General features: G+C 47.8%; 1 protein-coding gene across 1 annotated transcript in view; it reads right to left on the bottom strand.

Moving 5' to 3' along the window:
- The window catches only part of LOC147115346 (serine/threonine-protein kinase DCLK3-like), an 80,587-nt gene extending 66,797 nt beyond the window's left edge, over window positions 1-13,790 (bottom strand). The window contains exon 1 of the mRNA XM_085993815.1: window positions 13,390-13,790. Within this exon, the coding sequence (XP_085849941.1) occupies window positions 13,390-13,726 (337 nt within the window). The 5' untranslated portion in view covers window positions 13,727-13,790. The remainder of the gene's footprint in view (window positions 1-13,389) is intronic.
- Between the last annotated feature and the right edge of the window lie 6,204 nt (window positions 13,791-19,994).

The raw sequence follows: 19,994 nt of genomic DNA, 5'->3' as shown, positions 1-19,994 counted from the left end.
ATCAACATGTGACGGCACTCGCTCAAGTGTGAACGGACTGGGCTTCCGCGGGGACAGCTGGTCTAGACAGAGACAGTCTTCAGCTGGGGGAGCAGTGCACTATAGTCATTTTTATTATGTGGACTAAATGTTCTCTTAAAACAAATCACTAAATTCCAGGCAAAGATCTCCTCTAATAAAAAATACTACACTCCAGTTTGCCACTGTTTTCATTTCTAAGAGTCCCTCTATAATCTACAAACAAGCCCAGCACATGCAATATTTAACATGCGTATAAAACTGAATGGTTACAACTCACCGATGCTCCGGAGGTAGCCTGAGGTAGGAATATCTGGGCACCCACCATTGTGCAGAACTGGCATTAGACAGTGGTCAAGAGTCACTGGTTTTAACACAACTTGCAACTATTAGTTGTCTCTCCCTGTGCACGGTCACCTACCGCTGCTTCCGCACAGGGTTCTCTTTGACAAGTAGCAGTGTACACAGCCCGCAGAGAACAACACAAGAACTCTTTTTGTTCCACCATCGGAGAGTGGTTTAAGAAGCCGGAGGCGGAGTTTGGGATCCCTGGTGGAGGACAGTTCAGTAAGTACCAGGCAACCGGGCTGCTGGTCGGGAACAATGCTATTCAAACCGGATGACCAAGTGCACTTGCAAGAGTTTCAAAGAGGGTTCAAAGTAACCTGGCAACCTTCGCAGACTGGACACTATCTTCACCCAGGAATTTCCAAAGCACTTGGGTGTCTGTCTGAAAGGCCAAGCAACCGGGGAACGTGTCTGTGCGAGATAGAGAGAAGAGAAAGACCAGGACTGAAAGAGAGTAAGGAAAGGAGACAGAGAAAGAGAAAGAAAGAAACATTTTAAAAGTTTTAAATATGTTTTATTGTGAAATTCAGACAGCTTGAAATCAGGATGTGTGTGTTTTTCCGGGCTGGCGAGATGGCCTGCAACATTTTTTTCCAGTCCTGTAAAGCATTAGTGGCCAAAAGTGTATTTATACATAAAGCAATTCCTTATTTCATTCGTGTTCAACATTAACATTATTAAAACATTTCAACATTAAAAAATGTACTTCTTAGTTTTCTTTTTAGGTGGTTGTCTGAAGTATAACATGGGTATATGTACAAGTTTAATGAACAAGTTCAGTCAGCAATTACATATCACAGATTTTAGCAATTGCTGCTGTCCGACTTTCAAGGGTATTTGAATTCCTCGCTGTTGTATGAAACTTTACAGCCAGGGGTTTCTCTGGTCGCTGATTTTTGACCCATTCTTACCCAGAGACGTCAGCTACCTGTAGATAAACGTCTGTGACTGGAGCTAATCTGGTTTGTAATCAGTTAGAAAGAAAGACTTGCATTTATATAGCGCCTTTCACGATCACCAGACGTCTCAAAGCGCTTTTGGAGTGTATTCACTGTTGCAATGTAGGAAACGCGGCAGCCAATTTGCACACAGCAAGCTCCCACAAACAGCAATGTGATAATGACCAGATCATCTGTTTTAGTTATGTTGGTTGAGGGATAAATATTGGCCAGGACACCCGGGGAGAATTCCCCTGCTCTTCTTCGAAATGGGATCTTTTACGTCCACCTGAGAGAGCAGACGGGGCCTCGGTTTAGCGTCTCATCCGAAAGACGGCGCCTCCGACAGTGCATTTCATAGAAATGTGGCACAATGGAGTACTTGGAGAGGTCAGAGAAATGAGCTTCCGCTTCTGTGTAATTAAAAATCACACTTAAATAAATGTGATTACTAGTTTTAGCCTGAACAATACAGTCTGACAGCCTGATGTTCTCGGCCTTTTAGATAGGGCAGGAGAGGCAAAGTCCGTGCAACATTTAACTAACTGACCGACATCTGTGCAATCGAAGTAATTACAAGTGCCAGTCAGTGCACTGAGCGGACAGTATCATTTCACTAGAACACATCCTATTTATAACAAACCCCCAGCTTTAACGATCCCAACAGCAAGACTTGATTTTTTTCAATGGAAACCAGCCCTACTCCAACAAACACTCAAGGAGGATTGCCCCGGACACAACGATGGAATTCAAGCTGAAGCTAATTGAAAGATAACCTATTGTAGTGTGAATCCCGCATCACACACAAGAACACAAGAACTTAAGAACATGAGAAATAGGAGCAGGAGTCGGCCATACGGCTCCTCGAGTTTACTCCGCCATTCAATAAGTTCATGACTGATCTTCTACATCAACTCCACTTTCCAGCCCCATCCCTTGATTCCCTTCGTATCCAAAAATCTATCGATCTGTGTCTTGAATATACTCAATGACTGAGCACCCACAGCCCTCTGGGGTAGAGAATTCCAAAGATTCACCACCCTTTGAGTGAAGAAATTGCTCCTCATCTCAGTACTAAATGGCCAACCCCTTATTATGAGACTATGCCCCCTAGTTCTAGATTCTCCAGCCAGGGGAAACATCCTCTCAGCATCTACCCTGTCAAGCCTTCGACAAATTTTCTACATTTCAATGAGATCACCTCTCATTTTTCTAAACTCCAGAGAGTATCGGCCCATTCTACACAATCTCTCCTCATAGGACAGCCCTCTCATCCCAGGAATCAATCTAGTGAACCTTCGTTGCACTCGTTGCCTGATAAGATGGGTCGTCAACTGCACGCAAACAGCAACAAGCATCTAGCAGTATCTGCAATGAGGAAACTGGCAGGTGGCAACTGCAGCCAGGCAACAGGCGTGAAGATGTTGAGTAAGAGACTGTCTCGAACAAAAACTTCAAATCAGTGATGATGCGGACCATAACGGAAAAATAACAAGACGCAATCTGCAAAGAACTCAGCTTAGCAAAGAGCACTGCTGCAACAAGATACAGACAGCGTCTGCTGGAGAAAGCAGGAATAATATGAAGCAATCCACGTTGTATAGTTTATAACAGAATTAAATGTTGTTCAATTCAAATTGGCTGTTTCTTCATTTTTCTGATGCAGCAAATCATCAAAGCCAACTATAGTGAGCGCCCTGATGTAACTACAGGAAACTCTCGATTTACCGGCACCCAAACAACCGGAAACCTCGGTTAACCGGCAAAATTCAGGAGTAGGCTCAGTTAAGTTTTTCTTCATATTAGTGACCGTTTCTTGATTCTTGGCTGCGTAATCGGGGGTTTCTGCACTTGTTGCTAAGCAACAGGGACGCTTGGTCTGTGGTCGGGCTTCTTGCAGCTGTTGCTAAGCAACAGGGAAGCTTGGATTTGTTGCTGTGTACGGGGCTCTCGTACCTTTTAACTATACCTCTCTGTAATCCGGACTTTTTGATAAACCGGCACCACGCCGGTCCCAGATAAAAAAGAGTTTCCTGTATCTTTACTGTCCGCCCCGAGGAGTTCGTTAGTTAAGTTCCACTGTATTTCAATTTCATCATAATTTAATTAGAGGTGCAATTACACTAAGATTGTGGCGTAAGAAAACTACTAGGCACTTGGTCTAAGCGTTAAACAAAGCTTTAATCAACTGTTTTACAACATGGAGGTCTAGTTGTGTCCTTCACTAGTTCCTGTTAAGAATGTCCTGCGCAAGCTGGGCCCGTGCCCGAGTATTTATACTCTCCCTGGACAGCGCCACCCGCAGGCCGCTCAGCATTATTTCATAAGTCTTTCTTTCATGAGTGACTGATTCATGTCAGATTCTACATAAAATAAAAACAGAAAATGCTGGAAATACTCAGCAGGTCAGGCAGCATCTGTGAAGAGAGAAACAGAGTTAACGTTTCAGGTCGATGACCCTTCATCAGAGATGGAGCAGGTTTTTAAGCAAGTGTAGGGGCAGGGAAAGGGAGGAAAGAACAAAAGGGAAGGTCTGTGATAGGATGCAGATTAAGAGACAAAAGGGATGATGGTGCGAGGCAAAAGGAGATGGTAATGGGACAAGTTAAGAAACAAAAGATGACTCTAGATGCTGCCTGACCTGCTGAGTATTTCCAGCACTTTCTGTTTTTATTTCAGATTTCCAGCATCTGCAGTATTTTCTTTTTGTACTAAGATTGTACAGTTCGGCGGAAAGGAGTTACACATTGCACCAAAGTTGCAATTTTCCAGCACCATCCAAACTGAAGGCTGTGCACACCTGTAGTGTCCAAGGTCCTGATACAGGCCCCACGCCCTCCCTCACTTGTCTGGGCTCCCAGCACGAGGACAATGTGCCCGTGAAGTCAAGCCTGAAAGCTGATGGACTGCCAGTCACACAGTTGGACAAGGCAGCTGCATATGAAAAAGAGGATGCTCACTTGGCGGGGAGACCCCTTTTTGGCCATCAAGGCAACAGTTAGCATGGCTAAAAGGAGCAAAGTGCCCAAGGCTGCCTCTTTCGGGAGAGAAACCCTGGGAGGTCCTGCTCAGAGAGGTCCTGTAAAGGATGTTGACTATGATCAGGACAGAGGCTCACCTTCTCGTGAGGGTCACTGTGAAAGCAGCATGGAAGAAGTTAGCAGCACAGTTCACAATCATCTCCCAGGTCTACTGAACCTGGGAGCAGTTTTCTGAAATGTGCCAAAGTGCCAAGGGAACAACATCCTTGTTTGGACGGATGAAGCCTCTTTCTCTACAGGAGGAGTGTTGCACAAGATGCACTTATAGACACTCTGGCCCCGCGGGAATGCAGCATGAGCCCAACTTCTGGCCCTTTCCACAGCATTCTTGCACATCATACAAGGTGCAATGTCCCTTCGTACTGGGCCATCCTAACAGGTGGTCATTCATACTTGCAAGCTCAGCTCCCACTCACTACAAAGAACAGACTGTGGCTTTGGGCAAGGTGAAGGCCAGGAGGGAAGTCTCCTGTTCAGCTGGGTGCGATTCCAGGGGCTGACTCAAGTGCGCTAATATTCTTCACTGTCCTGATCGCAGACGAAGGCTGATCACAACTGTCATGAGAGAAATCAGACAAGTGGGGGAACCACTTAGTCTCAAGGACCTTACCTCCAACCCCCCCGCACCCCCCCCCCCCCCAGGAAGAAATGATCCAAGCTCTGTTTCTGCGGGAGACAGCGGAAGGAACTGGGGACAGCAAGTTTGGAGGATAGGTGCCACCTTTCAGCAAGTCTCCTTCATTTGACCACATCTTTCCCTCCTTGGCCACCAGAGCCTCTCGTGGATGGATTGGAAGGAATTGGCGATGGTTTGGAAATAGCTGTGAGGCGGCAGGCTTCACTCACCTTGCAGTCACCCTACGGGCTGTTGGATCTCTGGGCTCCAGCAGCATGTGGCCTGGCTGTAGAAAGATCTAACAAAGTGCCTCTCAAGGCAGCCACAGATCCTGTGGCTCTCTGCCACCCTGACCTTGCAGCTGCACGTTAATCTATCATCATAATACAACACACTTCAGGTTGTAGGGTTCCAATGGGCAGGGAAATGGAGCTGAGCCCAAGATCAGAGCAGCCATGATCTCATTGAATGGCGGAGCAGGCTCGAGGGTCCAAATGGCTGACTCCTGCTCCTATTTCTTATGTTCTTATGAAAGAACAAATTTACAATTATATAGCACTTTTCACAACCTCATGCCATCCCAACGCGCTGGTTGAGGGCTAAGTATTGGCTGGGACGCTGGGAGAACTCCCCTGCTCTTCTTCCAATAGTGCCATGGGATGTCTTACGTCCACTTGAGGACAGACAAGGCCTTGGTTTAACGAACCTGACACGGATTGAGCGAAACAAACAACAACAACAACTTGTATTTATATAGCGTCCTTAATGTAGTAATACGTCCATAGCCGCTTCACAGGAGCGATTAGCAAACACAATGTGACACCGAGCCATATAAGGAGATATTAGGACAGGTGACCAAAGGCTTGGTCAAAGAGGTAGGTTTTAAGGAGCGTCTTAAAAGGAGGAAAGAGAGGTAGAGACACAGAGAGCTTGAGAGAGAATTCCAGAGCTTAGGGCCCAGGCAGCTGAAGGCACGGCCACCAATAGTAGAGCGATTATAATCGGAGATGCTCAAGAGGCCGGAATTGGAGGAGCGCAGAGATCTGAGGGTTGTGGGGCTGGAGGAGATTACAGACATAGGGAGGGGTGAGGCCATGGAGGGATTTGAAAACAAGAATGAGAATTTTAAAATTGAGGTGCTGCTTGACCGGGAGCCAAACAGGCAAAACCTGCAATGCAATTTCTATTTAATTTTAACCGAAACAGGCCGGCCGGCCCAAGCAGTCTGTGTCAGTGTTTATCCTCTACATGATCAGTAGTTCTCGCCCTGGTCTCATATCCCTTTTCACTTTCCTTCATCCACCTCTTTAATCTACTCTGGAATGTTTGCATAGTCTGTGCTTCAATCACTAGGTCTGGCGATACATTGCACAGCCTCACAACCCTCTAAAAAATCTTCTCCTGCTCGGTCCTAAATCTGATATCATTGTCCCTTTGTTCTAGACGCTTCAATCACAGTCTGTTTCCATCTATTCCTGCTCCTATCTTCTACATTTCTATGTTACTCGCAAGCCTTGCATAATTTAAACACCTTCATTCAAATCACCCCACAAACTCCTCCGAAAACAGCACCGGACTGCGGGGATCCTATTCCAGGGATATCCTGGAGGGGGCTTTAGTGACGTGAGGTTTCTGGGAATAGATGCATCTCAGCCAGCCAGCCAGCTGCTTTGGGTGCATTTGCCAGCCTGAATTGTCCAGAGTTGGAAGAGCATCAAACTGAATGGCAGGAATAAGTGCTCCAATCGAGTGGCCCTCCGGAATGGCCAATCAGCTTACAAAACCTGGAATGGCTTCCTGCACACGGACAAAGAAAAACCTTTAAAAAAACATCCACTCCTGGATCCGCACAGGACCTGAAAGAGTTACACACTCTGAAGGGACTATTTACTCCGAGGCGGAACACAGACTTTCGTCCAGCTGGAGTAAATATCTGGTTAGTTCAATGAATGGTCCCCTGCTGTTGTTTATCTAACAAACCGTTGCTTAGAAACTGGACATTTCCTTTGCGTTTCCTCTCCGGGGCAGTGATCGCTAGGCTGACTTATTTTTTTGCCCTCTCCAACTTTTCTCCTCTTCCTCGGGCAACATCGACTCCCTTGCTGGGGTATAGCTCCGCAGGTGACAGTTGCCCTCTGCCACCTCGCCCAAGTGACCAACGCCCATGGGTGAGTCTTGACAGTGAGTGCCCGCAGATTTCCCACTGTAAAGCACTCCATAGCCAATTCTGGCCCTGTTCTCATTTCACACGTGCACTTTGAGTAGGGGCCACTGGATAGCAATCAGAGACGAGAACTCCAATCCATTCTCCCTTCCCTCAATTGGGGTAATGCAGCTAATTGTTTGCCCGATTAAGTTCAGTGGGCACAAACTAGAGCTTCACCTTCCTTGTCTGTACGGCTCAGAGACAATGGGAATGATTTTATCAATGGGGGCGCGTTAGGGGCAGGACTGCTGCTTGTCGGGTTTCAGTCCCACCTCCATCGACTTCTGACCAACCCACGCTATTTTCCCTTGATTGACCTGGTTAAGCCTGCCCAGCGGGCTTAGCAGGCCAATTAAGGGGAAGCCGGTTACAGAGAGCGTCAGTGTATGACGTTTCATCTGTCAAAAGTTTTTGACAGATGAATTGTCATGGTTTGACAGCTCTGTGAAGCTGTCAAACTCTGACATTCTCTGTTGTTTGATGAGTCCTTGTAGTCAAGACTCATCAAACCTCTTTTGTGAGCAGAAATTAGATGGTTGTTGCATCGGAGAATGCAGTGGCCATTCTGTCATCTCTGCCGGTGAGATCCGAGACTCTCCGCATCCCCAACTGTTGAAGCCTGCAGGAAGAAACAAAGGTAAGTAAACATTTTCTATCACTTTCCACTCACCTCACATTCTTACCTCTCCACACGTGCACCCATCACTTACCTTCACAGCACACTTTTGCACCCCTCCGACCCCCGCAGACCCACCGCTCGCCTCGGTGACCCTGGCGGGCTTTGCAGCCTTCGGGAAGCCCGCACCTCTGGTGGGAAAAATGGGGATAATCCTTTTAACTGCCTGTTAATGACCTGTTAACAGGCAGTTAAGTGGCTGTAATCCCCTTCCCACCTCGAGGAGACGGGACCCGGTGCGGGTCGGGTACCCGCCTCCCGGGAAGATGGCACGGAGGCGGGTTGGGGGCGGGATGGGTACCCGCCCCCAGATTCTGCCATTTTACCGGCAGTCCCGCCTCCAAACCCGCCTCCCCCGGGCTGGCAAAATCCAGCCCAATGAGTATGAAGTTAATCTTGGGTGGTGGTATAAATCAGGTGATAGCACATTGGTAGCCTGGTTTACACACGGCTCTATTTGTTAGAGTAGACAGGGAGACATAACTTCCACCGGCAGGAGGGCCAATAAACAGTAATTGGCAAAAGAACTAGGGTGAAGATGAGGAGATTCTTTTTTTAATGCTGAGTTGTTATGATCAGGAATGCACTGAAAGGGCGGTGGAAGCAGATTCAATGGTAACTTTCAAAAGGGAATTGGAAATAAACTTGAAAAGGAACGATTTTCAGGCCTGTGGGGAAAGAGCAGGGGAGTCGGACTCATTCGATAGCCCTTTTCAAAGAGCCAGCACAAGCACGATGGAACGATTGCCTCCTTCTGTGCTGTATGATTCCAGAACCTCGGGCTTCCCGCTCATCCAAAAACCACCACCTCTGACAACGCAGCACTTTCTCAGTACTGCCAACCTAGAGTATCTGCTCACATCCTGGACTGGGGTTTGGACCTCAATCCAGAAGCGAGAGGGCTATCATTACAGCCAAACGGACCTCAATCCAGAGGCGAGAGTGCTATCATTACAGCCAAACGGACCTCAATCCAGAGGCGAGAGTGCTATCATTACAGCCAAACGGACACATCTGGTAACATACCCCGTACTTGCAACAAATCTGTTGGGGGAGTCGCTTGCAGTGGGTTAAGTGTTTTAGAGAGAGTTGAAAAGCTATTTCTTTTTCAGAATTCTAAAATGGCAGCATTAAATTCTAAGGGATCACTTCTACAATTTCCAAGGTTTGAATTGGCCAAATAGTGCAAATAAATTCAAATATTACTCATTCTCTACAGCGAGACATGTAATTTACTTGCAGAGAACTGACTGAACAATGTGCAATTCATTCCCACTAGATGTAAATTAATGAGTAAAAAACACTGATACAGTACATGGAACATAGATGCATTTTTTTCCAAACTACATGCCGATAAGTGGAAAATCTTGCAAGACACAACTTTATTGAAGCTACGAGTAAGTATATAGTAAGGCAGCCCATTCATAGCATCCTTCTTCATCATCATCAGTACTTCATCAACCCATGTCTTAACTTTCAGACTTGCTGATAAAAGGACTGTCTGGCACTTGCTAAATATGCGGTGCTATTGTTATTAAAATGAATGATGGGGAGGCAAAAATACACACAACAGCCACCTTGCTCCTCGGTGTTGGAGGCTCGACAACAGGAATCACATCATAGGAAGAAATAAAAAAAGGGGCAGTTTCAAGAGTGGCTGCTCATTAATTCTGAAAGTTGGTATTAGGGCAAAAACAAAGGCCTGTTTTGCCAATGCTGGGTCTGAAATAAAAGACTGCGTGCATGCTCAAAGCAGGTGCAATAAAGAGCAATGTTCAATATTTATAGCAGGATATTAAAGTGAATAATACTGCCTTTTATGAATATTTACTATAGATACTTAATCTGAACCAAACTCAAAATGCTCACTCACTTCTGATCTTTTGTCTGCTTTGAATGTAAGTTAAAACATTGTGATTTTCTGATGTGCCAACACAAGTTCAATCACAGAATAATATTAACCCAATGAAATAAAAATATGGCATCCCTTAACAGACCATAATACCCAAGGCAGGAGAAACCACTGATCCAGGTGGTAAAGCGCTTGGGAATTTATTTATTTTTTAAAGTAAAAATAAATCTAGTACACCTATGACGTTTTCCTTTTTCATTTGAATTTTATCTTTATTACTTTCAAAATGCTGGGTGACAGACTAATCTAACTTGCTTCTTGGCATAAATTTCTCTAACTGTCCAAGAAAGGGGTGAGGTAGATTAAAATGCCTTTAGACGCAGATAACGTCCTAGTTGGGAACATTGAGGAATGGTTTCCCAGGGGGTCTGGCAAGTCAACTGTAAGGAATGTTCATGGAGTAGCTAAGGAACATCGATCCTGACAGCGAGGATTGAAACGTATAAAATTCTGCCCGGGCTAGACAGACTGGATGCAGGGGGGATGTTTCCCCTGGCTGGGGGGTCTAGAACGAGGGGTCACAGTCTCAGGATACGGGGTAGGACATTTAGGACTGAGATGAGGAGGAATTCCTTCACTCAGAGGGTGGGGAACCTGTAGAATTCTCTACCACAGAAGGCTGTGGAGGCCAATTCACTGAATATATTTAAGAAGGAGATAGATTTCTAGACACAAAAGGCATCAAGGGGTATGGGGAGAGAGCGGGAATATGGTATTGAGATAGAGGATCAGCCATGATCATATTGAATGGCGGAGCAGGCTCGAAGGGCCGAATGGCCGACTCCTGCTCCTAGTTTTCTATGCTTCTATGAGGGGTATTGGAATTCACTTCCTCTTTCCATATCATACAACCGCCCTACTTTAAGAATGCAAATGCACCTTTCCTTTGTTCAGAAAGTAAATATTGTTGAGAACATAAAAGTTCAGTGCTTTTAATACAACCTTAACTTCCACCTTAAAAGAAGCAGGAAGCTTCACACAGTATTAGCTTCCAATATCAGTTACAACACATCAGAGCTTGGGTAGAAGATGTGCCTTCATAATTTATACAATATGTGGCACTTGCTTACTCATTAAAGAACAATGTATTGGAGGGAACGTTACACACACACACACACACCAATAAGGACAAATTCTGTGCTGAATTAAAATCCTATACATTTCTTCTTTAAAACTCATCCAGATTGAATGGGTCAATTCGCAAAAAAAAAAACCAAGCTTTCCCTTGCTTAAATATTGGGAAGTTTTGTATTTCTTTCTTCCAATGAATATATGGATACACTGCAAAGAAGCTTATGTTGAGCTGGAGACACGTGTTTGTGCTGACATCAAGTTGTAGGAGGGAACAGGACCAGAATCAGTTCAGATCTGATGGATTGCTTTCCATCGCACCACTGCTACTAGACTATTTGAGGGAATTGCCCCTTGTTTCTTGCGGAGAAATTGCAGGCTATTGTGGAGTATTACATTGGCCCAGTAATTCCTGTCACAACGCGTGAGTACGGACGGGGTACTCACGCGTGTGCCCGGAGGAATTGCCGGTTTTCAGCATGCACAGCGCACGCGCTGAAAACCGGCATTTCCTGTCCTCTGACCCAAGGGGTTAAGAGGCTGAATGCGTGCGCGGTATCGGGCAGCGCGTGCGACTTGGATTTCCTGTATTTTTACAGAGTTGCGCGTGTGTAAAGGCCTCCGGTTTTTACGCATTGAAAAACCACACGTAAGTACTTAGTTTTACAGGTAAGTGGTCTTTTAGTACAATTTAGAAAAAAAATTTCCACAGGTTTATTACTTTTAAAGAATCTACAGTAAGGTAAGTTTAGTTTTAGACCCTATTTTTTAAAAATTTATTTTTTTCAAAAATTTGATTAATTGTTTAAAATATTTTTTTTAACTTATTTATAGTTAATTTAATCAGTGGGATGTTTTTTAAAATTTTATTTAAAGTTTAACTAGTGTTTTGGGCCCCCGTAGTTTTCATGAGTTTGACAGTCTTTACTATCAAACTCATGAATGAAGTTTCTCCTCCCCTGATTGGCTGCAGAGTGCTCACCTGATCCCAGCCGGCGCATCGCACTAACTACGCCGCGGGTCAGGTTAGCACAGCGCGCCGACATCAGAACCGGGCCTGTGACAGGAAATCCACTGCGGGCCAGGTTTCAGATGTCGGCGCGCCGGGTAAGTGCACATCGGGGGGCTTGCACGCGCGGCAAGCCCCCGACACCAAGTTCTGGGCCAATATATCTAAATCTGATAGCTGCATGAACAATTCAACAGTCACAGTGACACAAAGGCCCGCTCCCCTCCCCACCATCACTCAACCCTCCATTTCATGCTGGCACTGCTCACCACCGCCCCCCCACCACCCTTCCCAGTGCACACTGGCACTCTCTTTTCCCAATTCCACCCTTCGCTTCACTCCCAGCTCTCAAGTCCTGCTGGTCAACAAGGGGAATTTCTGATCTTGCAAAAACAACAGAAAATCCTGCCCAGTGTACGGGCGGTGTCCAAATCGCTATGAGTGGCAAGAGGTGGGCATTGGAATGGCGGCGGTGGAAGAGGAGATGGGAGCAGTGCTGATGGTCTGGTCGTCAACGTACGGGCACTGCCCTGTCTGCAGTTGGCAGGCACGCGCGAGCCTCGAAACCATTTTTTTTGCACATGCTGTGAAAGGTGCTGGTGACAAATGGGTGACATGCAAAACAACAGAAAATCCTACTGCTAAAAAGAAAGACTTGCATTTCTATAGCGCCTTTCACGACCACCAGACATCTCAAAGTGTTTTACAGCCAATGAAGTACTTTTGGAGTGTAGTCACTGTTGTAATGTGGGAAATGCGGCAGCCAATTTGTGCACAGCAAGCTCCCACAAACAGCAATGTGATAATGACCAGATAATCTGATTTTGTTATGTTAGTTGAGGGGTAAATATTGGCCCCAGGACACTGGGGAGAACTCCCCTGCCCTTCTTCGAAATAGTGCCATGGGATCTTTTACATCCACCTGAGAGAGCAGACGGGGCCTCGGTTTAACGTCTCATCCGAAAGACGGCACCTCCGACAGTGCGGCGCTCCCTCAGCACTGCACTGGGAGTGTCAGCCTAGATTTTTGTACTCAAGTCCCTGGAGTGGCACTTGAACCCACAACCTTCTGACTCAGAGGCGAGTGTGTTACCAACTGAGCCACAGCTGACACAGGTGGGCATTGGAATGGCGGTGGTGGGAGAGGAGATGGGAGCCGTGCTGACGGTCTGGTCGCCAACGTACGGGCACCGCCCTGTGCAGTTGGCAGGCACACACGAGCCTCGAAACCATTTTTTTTTTGCACATGGATATGAAAGGTGCTGGTGACAAATGGGTGACATGCGCCCACTCCTACCCAGCCCAGCCCAAACCAAACCAGCCCTGCCCAACCCAACGAAACCCAGCCTGGCCCAGCACAACCCAACCCAGCCCAGCCCTACCAAATCCTGCCCAGCCTAGCCCTGCCAGCCCAAAGCAACCCAGCCTGGCCCAGCACAACCCAATCCAGCCCAGCCCAGCCCTGCCCTGTTCTGCCAGCTCAGCCCAACCCTGCCCTGCCAGCCTAGCCGAAACCAGCCTAGCCCAACCCAACCCTGCCCAGCCCAACCTCACCTGTGGTGCGAGGCGTTGCTCCTGGCTGCTCCCGGTTGCCCTGGCCATAGCTGAGGCTGCAGAAGGGCTCGAAGGCTGCGCACACATAGCCCTGGCCGTCCCTCAGCTCCTGCAGGCTGCTGACGGCGCGGCCCCCCGGCGGGCTGTACAGGCGCCTGACTCCGCTGGCCAGCGGGATCCAGCGGCTCAGCTCGCCCAGCAAGCCCTCCAGCGACCGGTAGCGCTGCGGCGTGATGCGCAGCGCCTTGCCCCGAAAATAGCGGTCGCCGTTCTTGTAGAAAGTGACGAGCCGGGGCCGCCGCCGCTCCCCGCAGTGCTGGAGCCCCAGCCTGGACATCGGCCGTCGCTCACTCAGCTCCTGGGGCACCTTCTGCAAAAACAGCAGCCTTCCTCCAGTCAATCCAATCCAACTTTCCCCAAATGATGCTCCAGCCTCACTTGGTGTGTGGGGGGGGGGGGGGAGTTTTCTTTCTGTCTCTTGCCCAAGTTTCAAGGGGGTGTTGGCTGCCAGTTGACCCTGCAGTGTTTGCCCTGGTCCCAGTCAAATATTGGAAGTTAATTCGTTTTCCAAAAAAAAATCGATAGTTTCTTGAATGCAGAAAGTAAGTTTTTAAAAAAATACTTTGTATTCCTGTCTGAGCAGCAGTGTGGTTTGTCACAAGCACCTTTGCTTTGATCTACCAGCTGAACAATATTCCTCTTCCTCCTCCTCCTCCAAATGTTGCTAATACCCCCAAAAAAAAGCCACCCCCCTTGAAATGCCTCTGGCCCAATCGCTTGCACCCTCCCCTCCCCGTCCCTCCTCTCTGTTTTGATGCACCAGGTTCTCCTTTTGCTTTACGCTAAGTTGTCAGCCAGTCAGTCTCCTGCTGAATGAATGCAGCCCACTGAAGCCTCAGCTGTCTCGCTCCCTAACTGGATTTGCAACTTAGACTCCTCCGCCGTCGCTTCCCGCAACGATCGCTGCTCCACTGCACCGGCGAGCAAAGTACATTGTAAAGGCTGTCACCAACTTTGAAGCTTTTATTCAAATACCCTTCATTGTTTCGCTCCACCATTGGTGGCCGTGCCTACTGTTGCCTGGGCCCTAAGCTCTGGAATTCCCTCCCTAAACCTCTCCACCTCGCTACCTCGCTTTCACAGAAACATAGAAACTAGGAGCAGGAGTAGGCCATTCGGCCCTTCGAGCCTGCTCCGCCATTCAACGAGATCATGGCTGATCATCCAAACCCTAGCACCCGGTCCCTACACCGACAGCCATCCCACCCAAGCCCTATCGCCGTAACCCCACAACCCCACATATTTAATCCCCCCTAACACTAAGGGCCAATTTTTATCATGGCCAATCAACCTAACCCGCACATCTTTGGACTGTGGGAGGAAACCGGAGCACCCGGAGGAAACCCACGCAAACACAGGGAGAATGTGCAAACTCCACACAGACAGCCTTTAAGACTGTCTCCTTTAAGACGCTCCTTAAAACCGCTCTCTTTGACCAAGCTTTTGGTCACCTGCCCTAATTTATCCCTATGTGGCTCGTGTCAAATTTTTTGTCTTACAATACTCCTGTGAAGCACCTTGGGACGTTTTACTACGTTAAAGGCGCTATATAAATACAAGTTGTTGTTTCACTGAGGGCGAGAGTGAATTGGGGGGTTATTACTGGAATAAAATGGGCACACAGCCTGCAGAGAGTCTGACCTACAGTCAGCAACCAGCAAAAGCACGACCACCGCACTGATTCATTCCCAAAACACGACTTTGTAAAGTGCCGGACTTCAGCTCTCGCTGGGCATATAATTGCCTGTCTCAGGGAATCGTGTGTATGATTCTTTTTTTAAATCGTGTATGGTTGAAACTGTTGCCGGGGCAACGTAGTGAGTGGTTCAAAGATAATAGATTCAAAGAAAAAAGTTTTATCTGAGGGGTCTGCTGGAGAAAACACATTTTACTTGGATTGACGCATTCCAGATAACATTCCACCCGCAGGAACTCACGAGTACAGCTTAAATTTGAATGAATCATCATATTTTCCGTGCAGATCAGATCTCAGTGTCAAACCCTTAATTGTGTCACATCAAACAGCAGGATGGACGGGGCATACTCCAATCTACAGCAGTACTTTAAGGGAATCGAGGGATATGGGGATCGGGCGGGAAAGTGGAGTTGAGGTCGATGATCAGCCATGATCTCATTGAATGGCGGAGCAGGCTCGAGGGGCCGTGCGGCTGAGCGGGCTCGAGGGGCCGTGCGGCTGAGCGGGCTCGAGGGGCCGCACGGCGGAGTGGGCTCGAGGGGCCGCGCGCCGGAGCGGGCTCGAGGGGCCGTGTGGTGGAGCAGGCTCGAGGGGCCGCGCGGCGGAGCGGGCTCGAGGGGCCTAATGGCCGACTCCTGCTCCTATTTCTTATGTTAAACTAACTCAGAACAACAAATGGGCCAGAATTTACTGACAAATAGCAGGCGCGTTTAATGCGCCTGCTATTATTAGGGTGTAAAACTCCAGCAATTTGCGGCGAGCAAGCGATACAGCGCGAGTTGCGAATTGCCATAATGTGCTCCGCCATCTGTCTCTGCCATCAGTCGCCCTGTGAATTTCAAAAAATTGCTGCATTTGCGGCGTAAATACGAATTAAACTCACCACAGAAAGTTAGGGCTGCTATTTCATGGCATATGGACCCTTTTTAATGACGCGGTTTATGTTCCTGCAAAGCCACTCAACCTCGGAGGCCCAGAAAGGGAACAATTGAAACTGTGGAATCTCACTCCGGCAGGTAGTAAATTGCTCCTAGAGCTCATTTAAATGTTAAATTTTTTTCTTACTTTTCCTTTCTGGTCTTTTTTTTTAAATCTCTCTCTTAATCGAAACTTTCTTTCCCTCTCTTTATTTCCCTTTCTGTATCTAATTTAACTCTAAATCACCCTCTTTCCTTTGCCATCATTTGCTGTTTCTTTTTCTATCCTTAAATCTCATTGATTAAGGAGATAGACTGTTGGACCTGTCCTGTCCAGAATATGCAGCACAACATTCATTGGAGCTGAAAGATAAGGAAAAATATCGCCGCGGGGTGCCACGCTCACGGTGCTCGCCGCGAGGTGCCCCCCACGAGATGCCCCGCTCCAGGAGCTCGCCGCGAGATGCCCCACTCCAGCAAATTCTGGGCTAATAGTGCTCGTGTTTTTCCAGATTGTAATCAATGACAAACGATGGCACCCAATTGTTGCTCTTATTAAAATGTATATCTTTCATTTTTGTTGTGATGAAGAGAGGCTAGTTCACATGAAGCTGTTGCATACAGTGGGTATTTCACAAGTAAAATGAGTATAATATTCAACAACTGTGTACAGTATTTAGTTCATATATTAGCAGATCACAGTGAGTCAGATACACTAATGTGTCAACATAAGAACATAAGTTTTAGGAGCAGGAGTCGGCCATTCGGCCCCTTGAGCCTGCTCCACCATTCAATAAGATCATGGCTGATCTTCAACCTCAATTCAATTCCCCCCCCCCCTACCCGATCTCCATATCCCTCGATTCCCCTAGAGTCCAAAAATCTATCTCTCAGCCTTGAATATACTCAACGACTCAGCATCCACAGCCCTCTGGGGTGGAGAATTTCAAAGATTCACAACCCTTTGGGTGAAGAAATTCCTCCTCATTTCAGTCTTAAATGGCCGACCCCTTATCCTGAGACTATGTCCCCTAGTTCTAGACTCTCCAGCCAGGGGAAACAACCTCTCAGCATCTACCCTGTCAATCCCCCTCAGAATCTTGTATGTTTCAATGAGATCACCTCTCATTCTTCTAAACTCCAGAGAGTATCGGCCCATTCTACACAATCTCTCCTCATAGGACAGCCCTCTCATCCCAGGAATCAATCTAGTGAACCTTCGCTGCACCGCCTCCCAGGCAAGTTTATCCTTCCTCAGATAAGGAGACCAAAACTGCGCCCAGTACTCCAGGTGTGGTCTCACCAAGGCCCTGTACAATTGTAGCAAGACTTCCTTACTCTTATACTCCAATCCCTTGCAATAAAGGCCAACATGCCATTTGCCTTTCTAATTGCTTGCTGTACCTTCATGCTAAATTTGTGTGTTTCCTGTACGAGGATACCTGAAACTCTCTGAACACTAACATTTAAGTTTCTCACCATTTAAAAAATATTCTGTTTTTCTATTTTTCCTACCAAAGTGAATAACCTCACATTTCCCACATTATACTCCATTTGTCACCTTACTGCCCACTCACTCAGTCTATCTCTATCCCTTTGCAGACTCTCCGTGTTCTCCTCACAGCTTACTGTCCCACCGAGCTTTGTATCATCAGCAAACTTGGATTCATTGCACTCGGTCCTTTCATCCAAGTCATTAATATAGATTGTGAATAGCTGAGGCCCCAATACTGATCCTTGCGGCACCCCACTGGCTACAGTCTGCCAACCAGAAAATGACCCATTTATCCCTGTTCTAAACTAAACTCTGAATCTGCTGTGTTTAAGTTGTAGGGACTGTTTCGGTAGACATAGAAACATAGAAACATAGAGATAGGAACAGGAGTAGGCCATTCGGCCCTTCGAGCCTGCTCCGCCATTCAATGAGATCATGGCTGATCTTCGTCTGAGATCTTAGCTGATCTTACCAGTTCAGTACCCCGTCCCCGCCTTTTCTCCGTAACCCTTAATCCCCTTAGCCTTCAGAAATATATCCAATTCTCTCTTGAAAATATTTATTGAATTAGCCTTCACAGCCCTCTGTGGCAGGGAATTCCACAGGCTCACCACTCTTTGAGTGAAGAAATTCTTCCTCATCTCTGTTTTAAATGATTTGCCCGCTATTTTTAGACTGTGGCCCCTGGTTCTGTGCTCCCCTGCCATTGGAAACATTCTCTCTGAATTCAGCCTGTCCAGGCCTGCCATAATTTTATATGTTTCGATGAGATCCCCTCTCAATCTTCTAAACTCCAGTGAGTACAAGCCCAAACTATTCAATCTCTCCTCGTAGGTCATTCCCGCCATTCCAGGTATCAGCCTGGTGAATCGCCGCTGCACTCTTTCCATGGCAAGAACATCCTTCCGCAGATGGGGCGACCAAAACTGTACACAATACTCCAGATGCGGTCTCACCAGCACCTTGTACAGCTGTAGTAAGGTATCCCTATTCCTATACTCGAACCCCCTTGATATGAAGGCCAACATACCATTTGCCTTCTTAATCGCCTGTTGCACCTGCATGCTCTCCTTCAGTGACTGGTGCACAAGAACACCCAGGTCCCTCTGCACTTCCCCATCTCCCAATCTATTGCCATTTAGATAATAATCTACCCTCCTGTTTTTACCCCCAAAGTGGATAACCTCGCATTTATCCACATTATAGTGCATCTGCCACGTAGACACTCCATACCTTTAAAATTATGAAAAAAAGATGTCTCAGGCTTTATGGGAAATAACAATTTGAGCATCAAACAGTTCAACTTGTTGGGGTGTGGGTGACACTGGCTCACCGGAGGTGAACTTACTTGGGGTTTCTCCTGTGCCACGTCAGCGTAAATCCCGTTTATGCGCACAATCGGCATTTCCCTCGACGTTCCAGAGGGGCAGCAGAATCCCAGAGGAAATTCGCCCTCTATTCAGCTGATTTTTAGTGCCTTGAGGGTTAGGCCAACCCAACCCAAAGTGTTGCCTTCCTACAGGGGGGGTGGGGGTGGAGTACAGGAAACTCTTTTTTATCCGGCACCGACGTGGTGCCGGTTGATCAGAAAGTCCGGATTACAGAGAGGTATACTTACTAAGGTACGAGAGCCCCGTACACGGCCACAGGTGCAGGAGCCCTGGTTACACGGCCACAGGTCCAGGAGTCCCTGTTGCATGGCCACAGGTCCAGGAGTCCCGGTTACACGCCCACAGATCCAGGAGTCCCTGTTACACGGCCACAGGTCCAGGAGTCCCTGTTACACGGCCACAGGTCCAGGAGTCCCTGTTACACGGCCACAGATCCAGGAGTCCCTGTTACACGGCCACAGATCCAGGAATTCCAGTTACACGGCCACAGGTCCAGGAGTCCCTGTTACACGGCCACAGATCCAGGAGTCCCTGTTACACGGCCACAGATCCAGGAATTCCAGTTACACGGCCACAGGTCCAGGAGTCTCTGTTACACGGCCACAGACCCAGGAGTCCCTGTTACACGGCCACAGGTCCAGGAGTCCCTGTTACACGGCCACAGACCCAGGAGTCTCTGTTACATGGCCACAGATCCAGGAGTCCCGGTTACACGGCCACAGGTCCAGGAGCCCCGGTTACACGGCCACAGGTCCAGGAGCCCCGGTTACACGGCCACAGGTCCAGGAGCCCCGGTTACACGGCCACAGGTCCAGGAGCCCCGGTTACACGGCCACAGGTCCAGGAGTCCCTGTTACATGGCCACAGATCCAGGAGTCCCTGTTACACGGCCACAGGTCCAGGAGTCCCTGTTACACGGCCACAGATCCAGGAGTCCCTGTTACACGGCCACAGACCCAGGAGTCCCTGTTACACGGCCACAGATCCAGGAGTCCCAGTAACACGGCCACAGATCCAGGAGTCCCTGTTACACGGCCACAGATCCA

Source organism: Somniosus microcephalus, chromosome 7, assembly GCF_052327205.1.
Source record: "Somniosus microcephalus isolate GS21.2 chromosome 7, FLI_Smic_1.0, whole genome shotgun sequence".
NCBI lineage: Eukaryota > Metazoa > Chordata > Chondrichthyes > Squaliformes > Somniosidae > Somniosus > Somniosus microcephalus.
The sequence above is the reverse complement of the archived record's forward strand: the minus strand, read 5'-3'. Positions and strand labels throughout refer to the sequence as shown.